At 42.4% G+C, this 22744-nt stretch overlaps 2 protein-coding genes across 4 annotated transcripts; both read left to right on the forward strand.

Annotated features, from left to right (window-relative positions):
- Positions 1-4642: 4642 nt before the first annotated feature.
- rc3h1b (ring finger and CCCH-type domains 1b) lies at positions 4643-18760 on the forward strand. 3 transcript variants are annotated; one of them, XM_076144613.1, is made up of 20 exons: positions 4643-4805; positions 6069-6499; positions 7494-7614; positions 8347-8586; positions 8699-8874; positions 9137-9337; positions 9532-9664; positions 9888-10006; positions 10316-10428; positions 10552-10797; positions 11084-11301; positions 11394-11809; positions 11947-12105; positions 12248-12403; positions 12881-13103; positions 13312-13402; positions 14236-14332; positions 14450-14638; positions 14731-14834; positions 14929-18760. In XM_076144613.1, exons 2-20 carry the CDS (start codon positions 6269-6271, stop codon positions 15083-15085), a joined length of 3390 nt encoding a protein of 1129 aa, XP_076000728.1. In that variant the 5' UTR covers positions 4643-4805; positions 6069-6268; the 3' UTR covers positions 15086-18760. The 3 variants fall into 3 exon arrangements, with proteins under 3 accessions (XP_076000728.1, XP_076000726.1, XP_076000727.1); XM_076144611.1 differs by having other exon boundaries at positions 4644-4805; positions 14423-14638; XM_076144612.1 differs by lacking the exon at positions 4643-4805 and adding an exon at positions 4973-5139 and having other exon boundaries at positions 14423-14638.
- A 403-nt stretch (positions 18761-19163) lies between these two features.
- On the forward strand, positions 19164-21843 carry extl2 (exostosin-like glycosyltransferase 2). The gene is made up of 6 exons (XM_076144620.1): positions 19164-19237; positions 19906-20354; positions 20481-20551; positions 20653-20768; positions 20859-21320; positions 21406-21843. Exons 1-5 carry the CDS (start codon positions 19233-19235, stop codon positions 21262-21264), a joined length of 1047 nt encoding a protein of 348 aa, XP_076000735.1. The 5' UTR covers positions 19164-19232; the 3' UTR covers positions 21265-21320; positions 21406-21843.
- The last annotated feature ends 901 nt before the right edge of the window (positions 21844-22744 follow it).

Consider the following 22744-nt stretch of genomic DNA (forward strand, 5'->3'; position numbering starts at 1 on the left):
GAAAAGTGTGAAATAGACAAGAAAAGATGGAGAAAAGATAAGAAATAGTTTTGTTAATCTATATGGATGGAGATCAAACGAGGTCTGCCTCACTTTGTGTTGTCACATTATATTCTCCACAGACTGACTTAATGTAGAGCAAATCAAGCAGCATCTTCCTAAACTGTCTTATGTAATAACAGATTGGGGCGTGGCTCTGGTGGCAGAGCAGCAGAGAGGCACGTCATCCATCTATCCTTATGCCTAGCCGCTAAGCTGCTCTGCATTGTCTGTACTTGTCTTTATCCCCTGGGCCAGCGATAAAGATAGCATGATACACCAGCCGTGTGGATTATCCTTGTAATGGACTGGAGTGTAATAGACTGTTATGTGATTCATTCTCTCCTGTGTGTCAATGGAAGAACATATTACAGTGTGTTTTGATATACTCGAGCAAATCGTTCTGTGGGTGTTTCAAGTAGTGTTTTCTAGTGGTGTGGTTCCATTCATGTCAAGGTTTTGGTGATGCAAATGCAAAAATAAAACTGCTCATTGTGTATTTATATAAAGAGGCAATGAAAAGCAAACTGTGCAAATATCGGACCCCTGAACAAATTTTTCGGTCAATTTTGCAATGCTGTGAGTGTCACATGCTTCTGTTATGTGTGACGTCAATCATGATGGGGGTTGCAAGGGTCAACTGTGACAACATTCATTTCATGAAGTCCTTATGGGTGTGTAAGGGTGTTTACATTCGCATCTCCCACTACTAAAATTTGGAAATACAAATCAAAACTAAAACTAATACTAATTTTATGTAAATTAATTGAAAAGCAGTACCCCTGAACTAATGTTTTTGGCAAGTTTGGGGTAATTGGAGGAATGATGCTGATTGCAATTCCACTCAAACAAATGATAAACAAACACACTTTCCAATCATAAAGTGTATATGAAATAGAAATATAACATAGGTATAGTAAGAAGGATAAAAAGGATATGATTGCAATGTGTCCTGCCAATGTTATATGAATGACTATGGAAAGTAGCTTTTGGTTTATGGACATGTTTGCCTCAGATGAACTGTAAGAGCATAAATCACATAAATAATATATGTTATGACCTCAAACTATGTGGTTACTAAATTGTGTTTTGGACTTTCACTTGCACTTTTGCAGAAATATAATGGGCAACGTCATAATATCATAATGATGAATATAAAAAGGGAACTTGAAAACCAATGCCATAATCTTTAACATGTACCAGGAATTTGCGAAGAGAGGCTATAAATAGTTTGTAGGTGTGGCATGTCATTACCTCTGCCAAGCACATAAAGCAATGTGATCTCACCTTGAACCGGGTTCACGTTCTTTACAAAAAAAGCTTGAGTCTGAGTTGTCATCCAAAACCTCATGAGCACCTGAGAGTGACATAAACAGAGTGTGAGAGTCTAAAACATTTCCATACTCCAGGAATTAAATGGAAAAGCAGGATGGCATAACTTTTTGTTTGAAAATGTCTCCAAGTTGTCAAGTTGTTCATAAGGTTTTCTTGCCATTTAATGTTCTCAAAATGAGCTAACCCAGTGGTGTCCAAACTTTTTCTTTCGCACCCCCCTTACATAGATCAGAAGATTTTTGCAGCCCCCCATGCACATTCCCATTCGATTGTTAAAGCATCACAAAGATTTTCATAAACCTTTGGAACATTACATTAAGCGACAGTTGCATAGTTCATCCCTGATCTGACTGATCCTATGAAAAAGCACAGAGGTTATGTAACAGAAACACAACATAAGTACACAGAGGACCATCACCATTTACATGACTGGCTGGAACTATAGTATCAACACAAACACAATACACATACAGAATAAGCAACATAGTACATGAAAGTGCATAGGAGGAACACCTACAAGGACATCCCTCCTTACACAGATAGAGGTAAACACAGGGCCTATTCCCCCTTCACTCACACTGCTAGTAATAACAACACTTGCATCTGTTCATCTAACTTCTGTTCAACACAGAGCTAACAGGTTATAAACAAGATGACTGATTTGGAAAGCCACTGCATAGTTTGAACCACTATTTGCAAAATCCATGTTTACAATGATGTTAGATGTGTGGCACATACCTATGCAATCCTCTTGGTATGTTTCTTCTCCATAATGACCTTTCTGTTCTCTTTCCTCTCTGTTTTTCTGTCGTTTATTCTTTAATTTTGTGTTCTTCTTCACTTTGACAATCTCCTCAGCAGACAGAGCCTCGCTTTGTGAAGAAATGCTCTCCCAACTGTCTGAATTGCACAATCCCTTAACTGGGTCAGTCGCATCTTTCCCTTTCTGCTTGTACCTGTCCAGGTAATACTCCACACTGTCAGTGTGGAGTAGTGGAGAGTGGGTGATTGCTGAGGATGCACCATTGCTCCTTGTCCCTGGCTCTGCAGGTCTCGATGTCTCCTGAGGCTTTGCAGGAGTTTCTATTTGTGTATAGTCCTTCAATGGTAAAGCAGAGGGTACGCTGTGAGGGTTGACCCCACTGATAACCAGTGTCTCTGGGCGCGCTACTCTCCAGAAGCCCTTTGGTGGTGCCCAGTGTCTGGATGATGTGGACAGTGGAGAGGAAGGAGCAGATGGGGGAGAGGGAATATGAGGTGGGTTATCCTTAGTATATTTTGAGTTTTCAGGTGGGAGAATCTTAACGCTGGTTCCCTGCTTAACGCCACATGGCTGGCCTGTCAGGAAACTGCCCTGGCTTTCATTTATTTCTGACCTCTGTGTCTCAGTTTCCAATGCCCCTTTGCACTCCTGTTCTCCATGTGCTTCAGCTGGGGGGCTGTGTATCTCTAACCTGACACGTACCTCCACCTCCTCCTCCTCATCACTACTGCTTAAGTTCTTCTCTGAGCCCGATTGCCAAGAGGAGGCAGACAGGGTCCTCTGTCTGGGAACTTCAGATGAAATTGGCCGAGCTGCACAGCACAACGTGCCCTCTCCATCGGTTCTTTGTTTTTCTTTATCCTTAAATCTCCCTCTTGCCCGCCTCTGTGTGAGCGATGTCACCTTGGTCTGTAGTGCATGTACAGCTGAACTCTGATGAGGGGGATATGGGGTGCCCAAAGAGTGTGTTGATAAAGGGACAGGGCCAGTCAGGAGACCCCAGTTAATGGGAAACCCACAAGATGAGAGAGAACTGACTGGGTCAGATTTGTTTCCAGTAGAATCCACCACCTCCTCTTTTTCCATTGGATCAAGGGAAAATCGGATCAAGCACAGAATATTCCAGATGTGTCCTAGGGAGAGCACAACACTGTTGTTACACACAAGCAGGCAATATCTTACATTGCTGACATCAATCACATCTCTATTAAGTAGACTTTCTATCTGATCTGCCTGATGGAGACATGTAATGTGCATGGATTCAGTGACGTGTACTTATCCACTGATTACTGCGCAGTGCATGGGGATAATCCTTTAGAATGAGAATAAGCAACTGTTGTATGCAGTTTAACCCTATTTATACTGAAAAGCAAAATAAACACGACATGACTGTAAACCTGACATAATTGATCTGAACTGATTGAAAAGCAGAGCAATTAATGAAAATATTTTAGAAAACATGTAAATAGGCAATTGATAGAAAATCAAATGAAAATAGATATGTGTAACTTGGATCAGCAAACATAACACGTTTTGCTGAAAGTAAAATGGAACATGTGGACATCAGCATTACGGAAATGCTTAAAACAAACTCAAAATATCGAACTCGTGTATCTGGATACTCACGGAAAATGGTTTGTTTTAAAACAAAACTTGAGAGTTGGTCATCATCCGGTAAATGTTCATATTTGGATATAGCCAAGCACGCACACCCCCAGTGAGCGTCTTCAGGTCGGTCGTCAACAGAAAAAACAAGACGTAGCACGTTTCCTCTCAGGATGAAATCGAAATAAAACAGTATATCTCTATCTCAGTATTTCGCCACATCATTGGCTTTTGCTTCCACGCATGCCGCTCAAAACAGTGAGATGAGCCAGTGCTCTCTCTCTCTCTCACTCAGTCCCTCTCTCACTCACTCTCTCTCTCGCCCTCTCTGTGTGCGCCTCTCTCTCAATCATGATTGGTCCACTAATCCCTTCAGAAATCAGTGGGATTAGATAAAAATGGAATACAAAATACTTCAATTTCGTCCTCGCCTCGGGAAATCGTTCTACTCAGTTGCATAAGGAAACTCACTGCTGCTTACACACAATAACAAACTAAATGTAAAATAAAAAGAGCGGAGATAACATTCAAAAACTGATTACACCCCACTTTATAAAGCCTCAAATTTGTGTTTATTCCTCGATTCCATCGTTAATTTCAACATCAATTTACCAACATGAAACATATTAACATGTTTGCCAGTAGAGCTGATCCCCCCCGGCTTTTCTCAATTCACTCTCTGTTCTTAACACAGACACACTGGCGCTCGCACACACACGCGCAATTACACGTGCATACACGCGCTAATGCACACTGATTCAGCTTAATGGGGATAATATGTTTGGGCTGACAGATGCGATCACACGCTGACACACGCCGTTTCCTCTTGCACTTGCAGTATTGTGACAGCAGAGGGCGCTCTTACACACACAAACACGCGCGCGCTCGCTCACACGCGCATAGACACAAGTTGCTCAGCTAGCTGTAACCGGCTAACTGCTGTTGTCGAGTTGACACCCTCTCCAAACCTCGGCAGCAGCAAAGCTGCACAGTCGACATGGCAAGAAAATATCGCAGCAATTTCCTAAAGAAAGATGAACATCTTCCAAGTGTTGTGGAATGAGTGAGTAATGACAAAAACGATGATCTAATTGTACAGAAAGAAACACCAGCAAAAACTGTACATTTCGTTTTAGTGACACTAATGACGCATAGCTAATGTTAGCTAGCTTGCTAATACGGAAGGTAGCTAGTTAGCAAGCTAACCGCTAGCTAGCACTGGGAGGAGCAGGGTTTGCTCATTAGCAGGCTAGCCCCGGTGATGAAGCTGACTAAGTATTACAATGTTAACCGCCTCGCAAAATGTAATCCAAGTATCACCGCAATGTGATTCTTAACTGCTGTGTGTCGCGGAGATGAGAAGACCTCGTGTGTCCGGGGAAAGGAATGAATTTCAAGTCAGTTAGCTTCTTCGGTCGATTTGGATGTTAGCGTTACATAATGTCGTTGTTACAAGTCAAATGGCTTCAGTTTTCGGTGTGTCTGCTCCGTCGTCTCTGTCATTTCCTTCTCCAATACGTGTTTTTAAATTTCCCTTGCTTGTGTAACAGATTTTGAACGACGTATGTGTTAAGGATAATGACACAAGTCTGTTTGAACCACTCAATAATGGCTAATGTTAAACGTCTTTTATAAGCCATACGATACGCCAGCTATAGCCTCGCAAACTAGCCACCCATAGCTTAGCTACAAAGAGTGGGCTAGCCCATATTTATCTTAACAGACACAGTTACACTTTTAACAGAGATAAATGGGCCATATATATACGTGATATGATTAGCGTTATTCCATAGAAACAGTTGACTATTACGAAACTAATCTTTGAAATGCAGCACAATGTTATTTAGGTAATGCGCTAACGTTAGCCACATATCAAGTTGGATAGCGGAAAGACTCGGCTGTTAGCCTCTTCAGGACCCTTTGTCCATAGTCATAGTGGAAGCAGCTCGTCTAAGTAGGCCACGGCGTTGTTTTGATCCTCATCGAGAGCATGTTTCTTCAGTCTCTTTCACTAACTGCAATGTCACTGCAAATTCTTTTGATGTTGCTGGGGAATAAGACGCATCCTAGTTGTAATGTATTTGACTCTTAGGTATCAAAGTGAGTTTCACGATAAGTTGTAAATTGCACCTGTCCCACGACAAAGCTATTATTTCTCATTTTGGTTATACGTGCATCTAGGAATTTAGTTGTAAAAGTATATAGTATTTATATCAGACTATATGTTGTTAATTAAATTTGTGTACATATCACAATTAACACTTTTTTTCAATTAATATTTGAATATTTGTACTATTTTGACCTGCTTTTTCTTTTTCATTCACAGTATTCATCATGTGATGTGATCCAAAATCCACAATGTGTGAGGACATTTGAGAACGTTTGAGTTCGGAAGAAAAAAATCTTGATTCCAGTGGAATCTTCCATATATATTATAATTATTATTATTATTCTATTTTGGCTGTGTTAAAGCTCACATACATTTACACACACCCCTCCAAATTCCTGTCCCAACACAATTTCACCATGCCAGTGCAAGCCCCACAATGGACGGAGTTCCTGCTGTGCCCAATCTGCACACAAACATTCGAGGAGACCATTCGTCGGCCCATCAGCTTGGGCTGTGGACATACTGTCTGCAAGATGTGCCTGAACAAGTTGCATCGCAAGGCCTGTCCCTTTGACCAGACGGCCATCAGCACAGACATCGAGCAGCTACCTGTCAACACAGCCCTGTTACAGCTGGTGGGAGGACAGGTAAGCTGACGTGTGTGCGCACGCATGCGTGTGTTGTTTATGTCGTAGATATTCAACGTTTATAGATGCATGCTGAGTTTGAGGAATGGAATATAATGCACTGCTTTTGTCTACACAGAACTTTGGGTAATTACCGTATTTGCGCTGAATTAGAATGTTGTATTTATGTTGGCAGATGCAAATTGCTTTGACCGCATCATTTACAGCATGAGTCAAACACCGGTCATCGGGCACTAGGGTCCATTACAGAGATGTCAGCAAAGTTGTCATTTGATGAGGCAAGGTTTGACCACAAAGTTCATGCGCAACCAAAAGTGTCTTGGCTTTATTGGCAAAGTTACCAGGTATCCTGTGTGTCTGACATAGTCGTCACTGCAACATGTTTTTTTGGCCCTGATATTATTATAGTCAGTATTTCCTGATAGACTGCCGTTACAAAGTTCATGCGCAACCAAAAGTGCAAATTGCAGAGTTCATTCACAAACATTTAGTCTTTGACGCGAAATTGTAAATCTTCATGGTGTGTGTGTGTGTGTGTGTGTGTGTGTGTGTGTGTGTGTGTGTGTGTGTGTGTGTGTGTGTGTGTGTGTGTGTGTGTGTGTGTGTGTGTGTGTGTGTGTGTGTGTGTGTGTGTGTGTGTGTGTGTGAACACTAAAATGTGTTGTTTATTTTCTTCATGGATTGCACCAACATGGTCCTAAGTAGAATTGCAAAGGGAATAAAAGTTAGTATGGCGGCCATGCGGCATATTGTTGTGAAATGGGATCTTGTACAGCTCAGCTTTGTCTGCTACAAGTCCCGTTTGCTATCGATGTGCAGTAGTACGGGAAATGTGCTGTTACAATTGCAAGATGGTGCTGTTTTCTAAAAGTGTACTACTACTCACAGTACAGCAGTACTATGAAACATTATGGTACTATAACATTTCGGTTCTTATGTTAAACATCCATTCCAGGTTTGTCTTAATTCTGCCCCCAATTGTGTTCTGCTGCAGGTTCCGAAGGCCCAGCCTGTTGCCTTGATCACCAGTCCAGAGGACACGCAACATTATGAGGAGGCCAGACAGTGTGTGGAGGAGTTGGCCCTTTACCTTAAACCCCTCAGCAACACCCGAGGTACACCCACTTTATCCGTATTTATTGTCCTTCCTTTATCATCTTTGAAACATTTCCCAACCTGTGCTCTTTACCGTCACACCAGCGCCGTTGCTGTGTGTTAGGCTAAGAGCTTAGTAGTAGCTGATGAGTGTGGATTTACGTAGAGGTGAAGATTTGGTCCCTAAACAACCCAGCACATCTGCACAAATTGCCAAGTAACTCCCAGAGCGTTAAGTCAATAACAGATTCTGTTTCTTACTTAATTTGAAAGGACCTTTCCCCACACAGTGCGGTCTCATAACGTGCTATTGACCAGCCTGGATATGTAATCCCACTGTGCCTTTAAGATAAAAATGACGCTTTGCAAAGCTGAATGTTAGTTTGATTGTTGCTATGCAGCCTAGTCTCTTTTAGCGTTATATAGCTCGATAGCTTATATTTTATTAAATGTAATTTGCATGTCGGTTTGTGTTTCAAAATTAATGTGAGTAATTCAAGTAATTGTTTCAAAATATTTGTTACATTTTGTACTATTGGAGACACTGATATTGCACACCTTGGTGTGACTCATTGCATCACATATCATTCTCACGTCGCCCAATAAGTTATGGTACATCACAATGTTGTTGTAGCCCAAGGCTAGTCATTTGTTAAACATTGGAGAAAAGCAGAACCAGCTGAACTGCGATTATCCTGTCCGTAGCTCTAGTTGAATATGTTAACCATTTATTCTCTTTAATCTCTTTCCAGGTGTGGGTCTCAGCAGTACAGCCCAGAGCATGCTCAGCCGACCCATGCAGAGGAAACTGGTAACTTTGGTACACTGCCAGTTGGTAGAGGAAGAAGGCCGTGTTAGAGCCATGAGAGCTGCCCGTTCTCTGGGTGAGAGAACTGTCACCGAACTCATCCTGCAGCATCAGAATCCACAGCAGCTCTCATCCAATCTATGGGCGGCTGTCCGTGCTCGAGGGTGCCAGTTTCTCGGCCCAGGTAGAGGACTTTCCATTACCTGCAGAGTGTACACGCCCATGTCACTCTTTCTGCTGTTCTTGTGACATAATCAAATGGTTACTGACTGTGTTTGTTGGTTTTTATTTCTCAGCCATGCAGGAAGAAGCTCTAAAGTTAGTTCTTCTTGCTCTCGAGGATGGCTCTGCTCTGTCCAGGAAAGTATTGGTTCTGTTTGTGGTGCAGAGGCTTGAGCCACGCTTCCCGCAGGCCTCCAAGACGAGCATAGGCCATGTGGTGCAGCTCCTCTACAGAGCCTCTTGTTTCAAGGTAGGTCCATTGCACACTTGTGCCAAACAGTTTATGTTGCATAATGCTGCCCCATCAGCAGCAGTCAGGTTGACTCCATTGAATACCCATATAAACGCAATACTGAACTCTAATGATTTTTATGATGGTACAAATTGAATCGAAGAGGACGAGTAACTTTGTGAATTCAGTTGGTTTAGTAATTTGTTGGACTTGGATTGAGTGACGTTTTTTCCACATGTATTCAACTGTCCTGTTTCCTCCTTCCTCTGTGAATTCCAAGGTGACCAAACGTGATGAAGATTCATCCCTGATGCAGTTGAAAGAGGAGTTCCGTACGTACGAGGCCCTGCGACGTGAGCATGACTCCCAGATTGTTCAGATTGCAATGGAGGGCGGGCTTCGTATTGCACCTGACCAGTGGTCCTCACTGCTATATGGGGATCAGTCCCACAAGTCTCACATGCAGTCTATCATTGATAAGGTATGTGGAAAATATTTTTGTTTTTGTTTTTACACAAAGTACATTTTTGCGGTCATTTGTGATGAGGCTTTTTTAGTTGTGCTACAAGTTGTATGCTCCTAGCTGTTATACCCAAGCATTTCTTTGTGGAACACATCAAGCCTGCCAAGGATGTTATTTGTGCATTAACTCTACTTGTCTACTTTCCGGTGTAGCTGCAGACCCCTGCGTCTTTTGCTCAGAGTGTCCAGGAGCTGACCATTGCGCTACAAAGGACGGGCGACCCAGCCAACCTCAACAGGCTGCGGCCCCACCTGGAATTACTGGCCAACATTGACCCCAGTCCTGGTAAGTACAACTATCCTGCTGAATCTTGTGTCTTAGTGACCCAACTACAATTACACGTGGCAATGTTTGACCTTGCAATACCTCTTACGCTTCTACAAACATTTATTATTCAGACTAATAAGCCAAGCAAACTTAAAAAGGCTCAGGAATGAATATGTGATGTTTAACAAATTAAACTGCTCGCATATATTGGCTGATATTTGAGTTCTCTTTATTTCCACAGATGCTCCCCCTCCTACGTGGGAACAGCTAGAGAAGGGCTTGGTAGCTGTAAAAACAGTGGTGCACGGTCTGGTGGACTTCATCCAGAATCATAGCAAGAAAGGAGCTGACCCGCAACAGGTATGTTAGCCAACCCTCATGCTGCCCGACTTTCTCCTGTCTTCCTTATAAAGTTGCTGTTCAACAAACACCATTGCAACCACTTGGTGTAATTAACATCCTTGTGGGCATGTTTGTGAGGCTCCCGGAGCATTATATCAAATTTACAACGCAATAAATAACTACAATGTAAGACTGTGAATTCACAAACTTTGAAACCAAAGCAAATTCCATTGGAGCACAGTGACCATGAAATTGTTGATATTGTGACCTGGATTAAATGAATGTAGATACTGTTGTATCTCTCACAAATCCATTGTCTCTCTCTAGCCACCTCAGCACAGCAAATACAAGACATACATGTGTCGAGACATGAAGCAGAAAGGAGGCTGTCCTCGTGGAGCCAGCTGCACTTTTGCTCACTCTCAGGAAGAGCTGGAGAAGTGAGTCTGACAAATATCACTGTGGAAATTGTTGGTTTTAAAAAATCTCAGTATTTCCATAATCAAGCCACACTTCTCGACAACACTATTTCTCATACATGGTTGCCCCCTCTGGTATATCAGGTATCGTAAGATGAATAAGCGAATGGCAGCCCGCCTTCCTGGCTCAGGAGGACTAATGCCGGATGAGGGTCTTTCCCTCGATGTAGCACTGACCAGGAAGTCTTCACCCCTCACCAATGGGAGTGGTGCTCCCTCCTTGCCCCAGCTCATTGCCCGTGGAACTGACCCCAGTGCATATGATCTGATGCGTAAACCTATGAAGATGGATGGAGGGAGTCCCAGTGCCCCTGGATCACCACCTGATTCGTAAGTGTACTTCGCAATTAGCATGGGTCTCAAACCATGGGCCATGAACCAAGAGGGTGCCGGTTTTCAAGTCAAATCCATCTCCAGCCGAGTTCACAGTTAAGGTTCTATTTGATCGAGGGTGAGCTGATCACTGAAATCTACTGGTGTCACGTTTTCATTTGGACAAAGAAACAGCAGCCTCCATGACGCATTGTATGAGACCGGTAGTTCCCGGAAAGTTGGATGTATGAGAAATAATTCTTCTCAGTTATTTGCTCATCGGCGTTTCTTAACATTCCTCTAGCCTGGATTCTCTCCCCAAACCTGGCATGCCTCTGCCACCCCATGCCATGGCTCATCCCAGAATGCCAACAGACCACCTCTCTGCAGTAAAGCAGATGCCAGTGGTACCCAGAGGTTCCCCAGTGTATCCTCAGCAACAGCAGCTCCCTGAGATGTACTACTCTGAATCTCGTCCACCACCTTCTGCATCCCAGTATGAGCCCTCGCAATATCCCACAGGTCAGTTTCAAAAAGAATTTGACTTAAAAATCATTCAGAACAGTACAGTTACTAATTATAATACTAATAATCTGCCTTTTGTAATTTTCTAGGTTATCCATATCAACAGCCACCACAGTACATCACACGGGGCTACATACGAAATCCTCCTCCCCCCAGTGAGTCAGCTGGACCCCCGTACCAGGATCCCTACCCTGGTTATGGCCCTTCAGAGCGCCCCTACCAGGCCCCCCACTCGGGTCCCCCTTTCTCCTATTCTCACCCTCCGCACTATGACACCCGGGGTCGCCACGGGGCCTACCCAGGTCCACCACCTCCCCCGCAGCCTTACCCATCGCAAAGGGAGGAGCTTGTTAGGATGAGTCCCGCACCCCTGGATGTGCCTCCGCCATCGGCAGGACAGGCTGGCTCGCTGTACCACCCAGAGCCCAATTCTCGGGACAGATACCCACCAGATGGCTACTACCCCCCAGGTGCTCAGCCACCTCCCATGAGGGGTTATGGAAGGGTGAGTTTCTTAAGTTTGGTGTAACCTCCATTGCTACAAGCCAGCAAAATAATTGCAGAAAGCCAAAGCACCAAAGCTGGTGTTCTTAGTAGGTGTGCGTGGGTTTTAACTGCTTGTGTGTGTGTTTGCGTGTTTAGGGACCATCATATGGAGGTTCCCAACCCAGTCTGGACTACCTGCACCGTCGTCGCCAGGAGCTGTTATCCCAGCTAGAAGAACGGAAGGTTATCTCACCTCCGCCATTTGCTGCCTCGCCCACTCTTTCTCATCCCTTCCCCAGTGATTACCAGGCTGAGGTTAGCACTACATAGTTGTTGCATAGAACAGTTACCACTATGTCAGGCTAGTGTATTTAAAATGAAGCAGTACATGATGGCGTGACGGCACTGGTTTGGTTGTACTGACCACAACTTTTGTATGTATATTCTGTTTCTGCAGTATGGAGAGGACAGCTCCAAAGCCTTTGGGAAATGCAGAGAGCCTGAGTATGCAGGACAATATTCCCCTTGGTCTTGTGACACCATTGGCTCCTACATAGGCACAAAGGATGCCAAACCCAAAGACGTCATGGGTCCTGGTACAATGGACATGATGGTAAGTTCAGAAAGGCTCTTTGCAACTGTATACAGAATAGGTAAACCATCAGTCTCCCCTGTAGACATTTATAAGCACTGCTATATACGTACTTCCTCTTTATTTTAGCAGTTCAGAGATGTGTTGTAATCATTGTCAGCTAATGGATTTTATTACCATCATAACTACAATAATTCTCAGTGATCACAAGAGGGTGCCCCTCTACCACATACTTGGGATTGGTACAGTGTAGCGCTTGTAAATTCCAGCATGCTTGAATGTGGAGAATAGCAAAGACAAAGGGCGATAACACAATCCTCTCTGCAGCCAAACTGGATTGTTTAAAGAACAGGTTCCATTTCAAAACTCATCATTTGTAGGCATTATCCTCCTATTTTGCCAGTTTATTGCTCACATGCTAGAAGTAGCTTATGTGTTTGTGCTAAGTTAAGTTGGTGTTTACTGCTCTCTCATCTTCTGCTTCCTTCTCTTTGTAAGAATGTGGAGGCTAAGAGCCGGAGGGAGCCATCACTGGAGGCTCCTCGGAGGGGCGCAGAAGTTAAGGACGATGACCCCATTATCCCGTTTGGCCCCCAGCCCACTGTGTCACGCTTTGGTGCCATCTCCCGTACCTCTAAGACTGGCTATCAAACCACTGGCCCTGTACAGCCTATGGCCTCACCTGCCCAGAACCCAAACTCCAAACATATGGCCATGTCTGGTAAGAAATTATGTGCAAAACACCCGATGGCTACACTCTAATGATTATACAGTCGGTGTTGAACATCCACATGCGTGTATGGAATAGGAAATGTATGTACTTGAGATGTGCAGTACCTATAATTTATTTTTGCAACATGGTCCTCTTATTGTTATTGTTGACATGCTCACCATACCGTGTTGACACAGTCTTTACTTCTTTCATACAGGAGAGTACTCATATGTCCATGGAGGATGGGGTGGACCTTCATACCCCTCCCACCAGGCTGCATCCTCCTCTCAGGGACACCTCAGTGAGCGGTAAGGCCTTTGCATCATTTCTACTGTCGTCCAATAATGATTGTATGTACAGGTGCAGCTCAATATATTTGAATATATTGGAAAAGTTCATTTATTTCAGTAATTCAATTCAAAAAGTGAAACTCATATATTAAAGATTCATTACACACAAAGTGAAATATTTCAAGCCTTTATTTGTTATAATTTTGATAAGTATGGCTTACAGCTCATGAAAACCCCAATTTCAGTATCTCAGAAACTTTGAATATTGTGAAAAAGTTCAATATTTTAGACTCACGGTGTCATACTCTAATCAGCTAATAAATTTAAATCACCTGCCAAGGTTTACTGAACCTTTAAGTTGTCTTTCAGTCTGGTTCAGTAGGCGACACAATCATGGGGTAGACTACTGACTTAACAGTTGCACAGAAGTCATTGACACCCTCCACAAGGAGGCTAAGCCACAAAAGGCCATTGCTAAAGAAGCTGGCTATTCAGAGTGCTGTAACCAAGCATAGAAAGGAAAAAGAGTGGTAGGAAAAGGTGCACAAGCAACAGGGTTAACCGCAGCCCTATTGTCAAGCAAAATTTGGGGTGTTCATGAGCTGTAAGCCATACTTATCAAAACTATAACAAATAATGACTTGCAATATTTTACTTTGTGTGTAATGAATCTAAATTGTAATGAGTTTCATTTCTTGAATTGAATTACAGAAATAAATGAACTTTTCCACGATATTCTATTTTATTGAGCTGCACCCGTGAATATAAAAAATGTGCACATACAATTTAAATGTATTGATGTGACATGAGTTCTGGGCGGCATGTACATTTCTCACTTTTTGCCTTTGTAGCCTGCCTATGGCAGCTCCAGACAGAGAACAGTTGAAAATTGAGCTGCAGCAGGTGAATCAGCAGATCAACCAACAGACCCAGATGCATAGCATGGAGGTGTGTATGCTCTTTTAATCAAAGAGAGGTCCTACACTTCCATCTTTTTCTTTTGGCATTTCACTCTTGCCTCCTCTCTCCCCATACCAGGCTGCCAGTAACTCTTTGCTGTTGCAGAGAGAAGCCGCTGCAATGGCAGGCCAGCCGGTGCAACCCAGCCAGGGGCAAGGAGCTGCAGTTCAGCAGCAGCAGTCCAAATGGCCCACAGGGGGAGCCAGTGCAACACCAGTCTCCAGTGAACAGCTAAGCCTAGAGCTTCACCAGGTGGAGAGGGAGATCGGCAAGAGAACAATGGAGATGGCTATGGTGAGTGGGCTGTTCAGCAGTAACGGCTGACAGTCGCAGTCATGCCTGTTGAAATTTTGCAGCTAACCTCTCATTGTTCTTTCTCCAACCAGGAGAGTCAGGTTTCCCATGATGTTCCACAATACAAGATGAAATCCACAGAAAACGGGCAACCAGAGCACAAGACTCAGCTGGAGGAGATCTCCCTGGCTCTTGGGTAAGTGTAGATACTCATTCCTCTACACAGAAGGTGTTGTCTCAGTTTGTGTATATTTCATATTTTGTCTCCTTTTCCTCCTTGCTTACGTCAGCGAGGTGTCAAACGGTTCCAGCAGTCTGCAAGAAAGTGCAGTGGGCGGGTCCATGCTGTCACTGACCAATAAGACGTCTACATTGAGCCTGTGCTCTGATCCAGGTGCAGGAGGTTCGGAGATGCAGAAGAATGGTGTCGTCCATTCCTGCTCTTAAGAATCATACATACATACATACATACATACATATATATGCACACACACACACACACACACACACACACACACACACACACACACACACACACACACGCGCACACACCAACACACGCGCACACACACACGTGCATACACTCAAAATGCTCGATTGAAAAGCATGCACACATACACATACCTGTTCTATTTAGAAGATGAGCAGTATCTGCCGTGATATACATTTTCTTTCTTTTTGTTCTGTGAATGAGCTTTTTTTAATGACTTTCCTTGCCTGGAAACCAGGGCATATGATAACATTTCTTGTGTTTTTTTTGTTTGTTTGTTTTTTTTGTACTGGGGACAATAGAAAACGAGGCTCACAGTAGATGTTTCAACTAAAGACAACGGTGATGATGATGACAGTAAATTAGTTCACTAAAGATAGGTAAATTGCACCACAGTTGCATCATACAGTATTCAGACATGTATTTGATCTTCCCCAGGTAAGGTTTTGGTTGAATTGCGCTGAGATACTTGTAAATAAACAGAGGAGCAGACAAACATTTCATCATAAATAAGCCCTCTGAGAAAGAAACATTAATCTCCCACTCATACCAACCAGCTGACCTATAAAGGTATTGTAGAAAACATAGAAGTGTAACGCTCGGTACTCACCCCCGGAATTGTATAAAGTGGTTGCCCCGATGAAGATATTCTGAGAAGGGAAATTGGGTAAATCCTCCACCAGTATTCAACTGAAAGCCAGATGCAAATAGGCAAGAGGCTTTCTGAAGGCACATTTGCACCTTGTGAACTTCCTCACTTGCCATGAGAAGTATGATTTTAATACTGCATTTTAAGAGTATATCATGTCCGTTTCATACTTGAAAGGCAGTATAATATATATATTTAAAAGAAGCATTCTGTTTTAAAGATTGCTTCAAGCCTTTTTGATAACGAGCTTTCCATACGTTTTCTATAAGGGAATACTATGTGCTTCTCTGGATTATGGTGTGACTTGTGGTTTGGCTGCGACGCCTTTTGCTTGGGCTCCGAGGGACTGGCATTCAGTCCGAGCTGGATGTGTTGTGAATTTTTTCACGGTACACTCAAAGTAATGGCGTGTCACGAAAACATACATGAATAGGCTGTGAGAGAAGGTACATCTCTCTGCATGAGGGGGCCAGGTGAACATCACCCTTCCATGTAAACTTGTCATTCTAATGTCAGGGTGAATCCGGGTTTCCCTTCTCAGAGTTTCTCATCTGGCCACACAAAAAGCCTCCCCATTGGGATTATCTTGTCATTTGTTCTCCTTAACTTCTATGAAGTTGCGTTCCCTTGTGTCTTTTTGTTTTTATTTTGTTTGCTTTACATTGTTACAATTCAGGGGGTGCAGCTTACTGAGTGAAAGCTTTATGTAGCTTGGTAGAACACATGCTTGCTATTGTCAATTGAGTGACTTCCTAGCATTTCCATAACTTGTCTTTTGCAATTAATACCATAAGCAAAATAACACAATTTTAGCTGCAAGTGTAGTTCAGATGACGTGAGGTAGTGTTGAATGCTAGCAAAAGCATTTTCATACCGCCTAGTTCATTTATGCCATATTTGGTGTATTTAAGCATCTAAATTGGTGAGTAAAGCTACAGTATATCACATTTATGATTTAGAACTTACTATCATCATCATCACTGGTGCCACTGTTACATTGTCCATCATGTTCATCGTTTACTGCTGATGCTCAACAAAGGGCCCTTTGCCTTTTGTAAACAGCTGACATGATTGGCTACACTTTGCAGCTCACCTGAAAGTGAGTCCTTGTGCTTAAACGGTTAAAGGATAAGGATAGAGGGGACATGCTTGGCCATTTTGCTGATAATGTGGAGTCTTCATGAGGTTTACTGCTAAACTGACAAAAAGAGTTCAACAAATTCCCGAGTCCTGATGAGAAACTGGTTGGTTTGACTGGGCATCTCGTCAGGTCTGTCAGCACCATGATCTTGAATATTTGGGGGGTTTCTTTTTCGTTGTTTTTCCAGCCATGCCTCTGGCTGCTCCTCTCTACATTTATTGTTTAGGTACACAGCTCACTTATACATGAGTATGTATACATACATTAATATACTAAAGCACTATTAATGTGCCACCTCTTATTCTACTTGCTCAGCATTTATATTAAATGATCTCTACTTAGAATCAGCAAAATGTTTTTGTTTTTTATTTTAATTTTTTTTCTCTGTCCACTGGTTGCCAACACAGACTTTATCCTTTCCCAGACGAAGGACTTCTGTGCGCATTGATGTGTGTTCACTTAATCTTTTTGTGTTCAAACAAAGATGTTCTTTATAGACTATGCTTCCGAAGAAGACAAAACTCTGTAACTTTGGAAATATATGGAGACATTTAGTGTGTGATAGATTGTATTGTAGAAGTTTTTTTCCCCTCAAAGTGTGCTGTACCGGGTGATAGTGTTGAGGTATTAGAAAAGTGTTGCCCCAAGAAAATATTCAGTAAGACTAATTAAAATATTGGCCTTATTTCCTTTTGAAATCTCTTCTGCCTTAGCAGCATGAGGTGAAAAACAAACACTGAATTGACATGATTTCAGTCATGCAGGTAGACTCTGTCAGATTTCTCTAACTTGAAGCTGCCACCTAAATTATGGATTCATTCATGCAACAATGCAAGTCTCAAGATTTCACACAAATTGTATTTTTTTATGGATTTTGTTTTGTTTTGTTATTGACCTAGGTAGTTTCTTTTTTCTTTTTGCTCTACAATAGTTGAGTGAAATAAATAGCCTCAAAGTCTTAGGGTGGCTAAACCATAATCTTACCTGGTGCATTAGCATGTAGTCAACAGCTACTTGACAGAATCTGTGTCACACTCACACATTAGTTTTGGTCATTTACAAATAGTTACATTAATTTGCCCAACCACCTAATTCTGCCATGGCAACTTTAAATAGATTGGCATTTGTCCACCAATTGGTAACATTATGTTGCCTCTTACTCTTTTTCAATTGCAAATCCACCAAAATACACACTTCTAATTTAAACTGATAGGACCCTTCAAGTTTGAATGATTGTATGAAGCCTTTAGCTTAGCAGAACTGATTTACAATAATGTATGGGATGGTTTTCTATGTGATTAATAGCAGAAATGTTAATTTAAATCTCCCATCTTTTTGTTTCTGAGTGGAACTGCTGCCTGTCCCTTATTTTCATAACCAGTTAAGCCAGTACTCCCTTGACCACTGAACTCTGTTACTGCTGTTTGAGGCTCACATTTTATTCCCTGACTTTCTGGGGAAATACGCTAATGGCTTTTTATATGATTACTCCCTTGTAAAATATCTCTTAAATTAAGGTACAGGTTTGATTTCAGCAAGAAAAAATACGTTTTTATATGTATATTATACTCCATTAAGGAATGTCTAGAATTATCTTCCTCCAATGTGGATGTAGCCATTATTACGCCATTTTATGACTTTGTAAGAGAATTCACTGTGTGAAAATTGGTTTGCATTTTTGTATAATACAATCTCCTTTTTTGTTTGATATGAGAGGGAGGTCAAACTGGAAGTTTGAAGAGAGGAAAAATGAACCTGTGAAATTGATAAACAAAATGTAACTTATGTACTACAGTGATTCTAAGCTGAGGGGAAGGATTAAATGATATTGCTAATTCTGAATGTTTGTTGTGTTTTTGAATCCTGACCAGTGAATATAGGTTATAAATATTCATACATTCACATAAATAGAAACGTGGATAAAATAAAAGCATAAAAGTTTTAACTTTGAAGCTGCTAAATAAGTCTTGCAGCACAGTAGTTACATGATCCAAGACGACGTAAATATGAGATTAGAACACAATTTGAGCAAGGATCGAGTCAGGAAAGAACAGCAGGTGCAATGAGTGAGATTATCCTCGTCTGTAGCAATATGTTCGGCATTTACACATAGTAATTGTAAAGCGACGCATACTTCCTCAAATTATAAGCTCATGATATTTGCGAAACGTAAAAACCATACAAGCGTTTATGACCTGAACTCATAGCGATTTTTAACCGCTAGTGGGCGAACGCTTGGCTTTTCAGCTCTTTGGTCAACCAACATGGCGGGGCGCGAGAGGTGAAAGACTCAACTACGCTAGAAACAAGCAAAATGAGGTGAGCAATACAAATGTTACAATAAAAACCTTATGTTTTAACCGTAAACATACCGGGTAGTGCTGTAAACTCGGCCAGGACTCACGAGAGTCGAAGCTCTGTGCCCAACGCGGAAAGCTCGAGTTGGTGTTTTGTCATCTCGAGGCACTTCTACAAACGACCCCACGTTTATAACGATCTCTTTCGTTTACTTGTGTAAATCCCTTCAAACATGATATTGGATGAAGATGTTAGGTGTTATTTTCAGGTATCTTGTTGATAACATACACTAAGATCAGATCCATGCTAGATATTGCTCTGCTGTTATCTGGAATCTAGAAAGGCTCTATTTATACTCCACAAAATGCCACAGTGACCTTTAACCCCTCCGAGGTTCATCGATCCATCCATTCATATTAACTCAACAGGTTCACCCTTCACTCTAGCACTCCATACCTCAACCACCTCAATGTCATGACATTTTCATTAGTTCCTTGATACAGTATGCAGATTGTTTAGATGCACAGATTACTTCAACCAAAAGAGACAAGAATTCCACCTTTTTCACTATGTTGGACGGCACAACCAGCTCCCCCATGTTGGTCTCCTGATTCCACAATTAACTTTCTTTACGGCTTGTAGGTAAGGAATCCTTTGAAGCTCTAATTTGTATGCCTTCTCTGATGCAGGCTCTTCCATTGGTGCCTTGGGCTTCGGCGAGCCTATTTGGTTTGGCCGATCCTCCTGCTTCTCCTGGTTGGTGCAGTCTTGACAGCGTTGCTTCCCCCCGTTGAGGACCAAGGACGACTGGGTGTCCTGGGCGTGTTACGCCGCAATATTCCCCAAAAGGAGAATCCCTCACAAGCTCTCCATGCTGACAGCGCAGATGAAGAGAAGAAATTCACGATCATCATCCAAACGTTCAATCGTACGGATATTTTACTCAAACTCCTGAACCATTACCAGGCGGTGCCTCACCTTCAGCAGATTATCATCGTCTGGAACAATGTTGGAGAGCAAACACCCCAAAAGTTATGGAACAGCTTCGGGCCTCACCCAGTTCCTGTGGCCTTCAAGGAGCAGTCGGTCAATCGAATGCGCAACAGACTCCAACCATTCCCAGAGATTGATACTGATGGTCAGTAGATCTGTCATCTTGACTATTGCACACATGTTAAAGCTAGCGTTATTAAAGTTATCCATAGTGGTATATATGCAATGTGTTCTGAGTAAGTTTAATATTTATATAATGTCTTGTTTTTAGTGGTGTTGATGCTGGATGATGACATGCTGATCAGCGTTCCTGACCTCAGTTTTGCTTTCTCTGTCTGGAAGGTAACGTTCCCAGGGATTGATATTGATTCTCTACATGTTCTACAAATGAGCTGCACACTGATTGTAGCAGGTTCTTCAAGTTTTTATCTTCGATTCCACAGCAATTTCCAGACCAGATTGTCGGATTTGTGCCCCGCAAACACGTCATGTCAGCGAGTGGAGTGTATAGTTATGGGAGTTTTGAACTGCAGAACCCAGAGACAAGCGGCGGTGATAAGTAAGTCACACTGATACACTGTACCACATTGCTCTCATATTCATCTGAAAGACCATTTTGTATACATATCATGATCTCTGCCCACTGCAGATACTCCATGGTGTTAGTAGGTGCTGCCTTTTTCCATCGCCGCTACCTGCAGCTCTTCCAGGACCAACCTCAGGCAGTGCACGCCCTGGTGGATGAAACGCAGAATTGTGACGACATTGCCTTGAACTTTGTCGTAGCACTGTATTTGAGGAGACAATCCATGGCCACCAGCAGCGCCAACAGACCCTCGGGAGTCTTTGTCAAACCTGTGGACCTCCGCAACTTAGAGAAGGATGCCAGCAGTGGGTACCAGGGTATGTGGCATCGCTCTGAACACCTTCTTCAGCGATCGTACTGTCTGAACAAGCTGATAAAGATCTATGGCTTAATGCCACTCTGCTTCTCAAACCTGATGCTCTGCCAGTTTGGCTTCCCCAGCTATGCAAATCACAAAAGCAGGGGCTAAATGGCTTGGGGATCGCTGACTGATATGGAGGGAATGAAGATCCACATTGCAGCTTAGTAAGTTTTGCATAGAATTAGTTGCTTGTCTGTGTTGTTGCTGTTTCTGTTTACTCATTGTTTCTCTCTGTTTATACCTTTTCAGTTGCATCATGGCATCAGCTGGACTAAGGAGGAACTTTTCCTTTTGGCAGACAGTAAGGTTGTTCTCCACAGGTGACTCAGTGTCATGAGGACCCTGCATTTGACGAGATAATCAGTGTTGTTGCCAAAGACGCCTTTCCTTCAGCATGAACAATAGTAGTGACTGTAGTGCAATTACTTCATTGCCAGCAGATGTCAGTCTTATATCTGCTTTCGCAATTTTACATTGTGTCCGCTAATGCTGTATCATTGAAATTCTGCACTTCTTTTAGTTCACTATTAACTTTATGACAGTGCGCATACAGTTATAGGATATTTTGGAGATTAGACATTGATTGGACATTTTTTATACAGAAAGAGGGGGAAAAGGAGAGAGATAGAGAGAAAGGAGGAAGGTTGTGTTATTATTATTATTATTATTGTTGTTAAACTTTTTAGGTAGACCCTGAGGCAAAATAGGCAATATGTGGTACAAGTAGATTGAAGTTGAAACAGCTGTAAGCCATGGCAACCTGGAGGTTGTGAGAACATGGCACAGAAGTGTGGACGCAGAGTCCAGGATGGCATCAGTGATGTTGATGCAATGATCTCATAGGGTAAATACAGTTTTTCCAGGATGTTGTCAAACAGCAATGTAGGCTACTACAAATCGCATCATAGGCTGTGGTAAAGAGGAGAGAAGAGAGAAACACAAAAGAAAAACAAAGACAGGAAATCCCACCCAGAGACCCAACCCAACCCCGCAGTCACACAACCTTGCATCCATACAACCCTGTCCTGGCCCGACCGGGATGTAAAATAAAAATAAAAAATAAAGAGGAACTGTTAGGTGTTCAGGTTTTCCGTCACTGGTCTGGCATAGCCTGTAGATCGGTGAAGTAAGAGAAATGGTTGCCATCTCTGATAGATCAGTGTGGCCCCTCATAGTGTACTTGATTTTCTCAAGTTTAAGAAACTGCATTGTATCCTTCAGCCATTGCGAAATAGAGGGAGGGGTGAGGGATTTCCAATGCAGGAGCAGGCAGCGTCTAGCAAGCAGAGAGGTGAACATGACCATTTCCTTTTGTGAGGTGTTAAATTGGCGTGAGTCAGAAGGGGTGCCGAAGATGGCAATATGAGGGGAGGTTCGAACTTACATTCCCAATATGGTAGACAATCTGTTGAAGTCACCAGACCATTAGTACACTATGACGTAAAGTGTGAACCTTTCTGTAGCTCCTGTGAACTCAGATAAATGTATGTATATATATATTTTTTTTTTTTGAATTCTTTATGGCTGCACAATATTACTTAAGTTTGAGTAAATAAGAATGATTAAAATATCAAGTACATTTTAATAA

This window comes from Genypterus blacodes, unplaced genomic scaffold (genome assembly GCF_046128005.1).
Source record: "Genypterus blacodes isolate CSIRO-AG114 ecotype Tasmania unplaced genomic scaffold, CSIRO-AGI_Gbla_v1 ptg000029l_1, whole genome shotgun sequence".
Classification (NCBI taxonomy): Eukaryota; Metazoa; Chordata; class Actinopteri; order Ophidiiformes; family Ophidiidae; genus Genypterus; species Genypterus blacodes.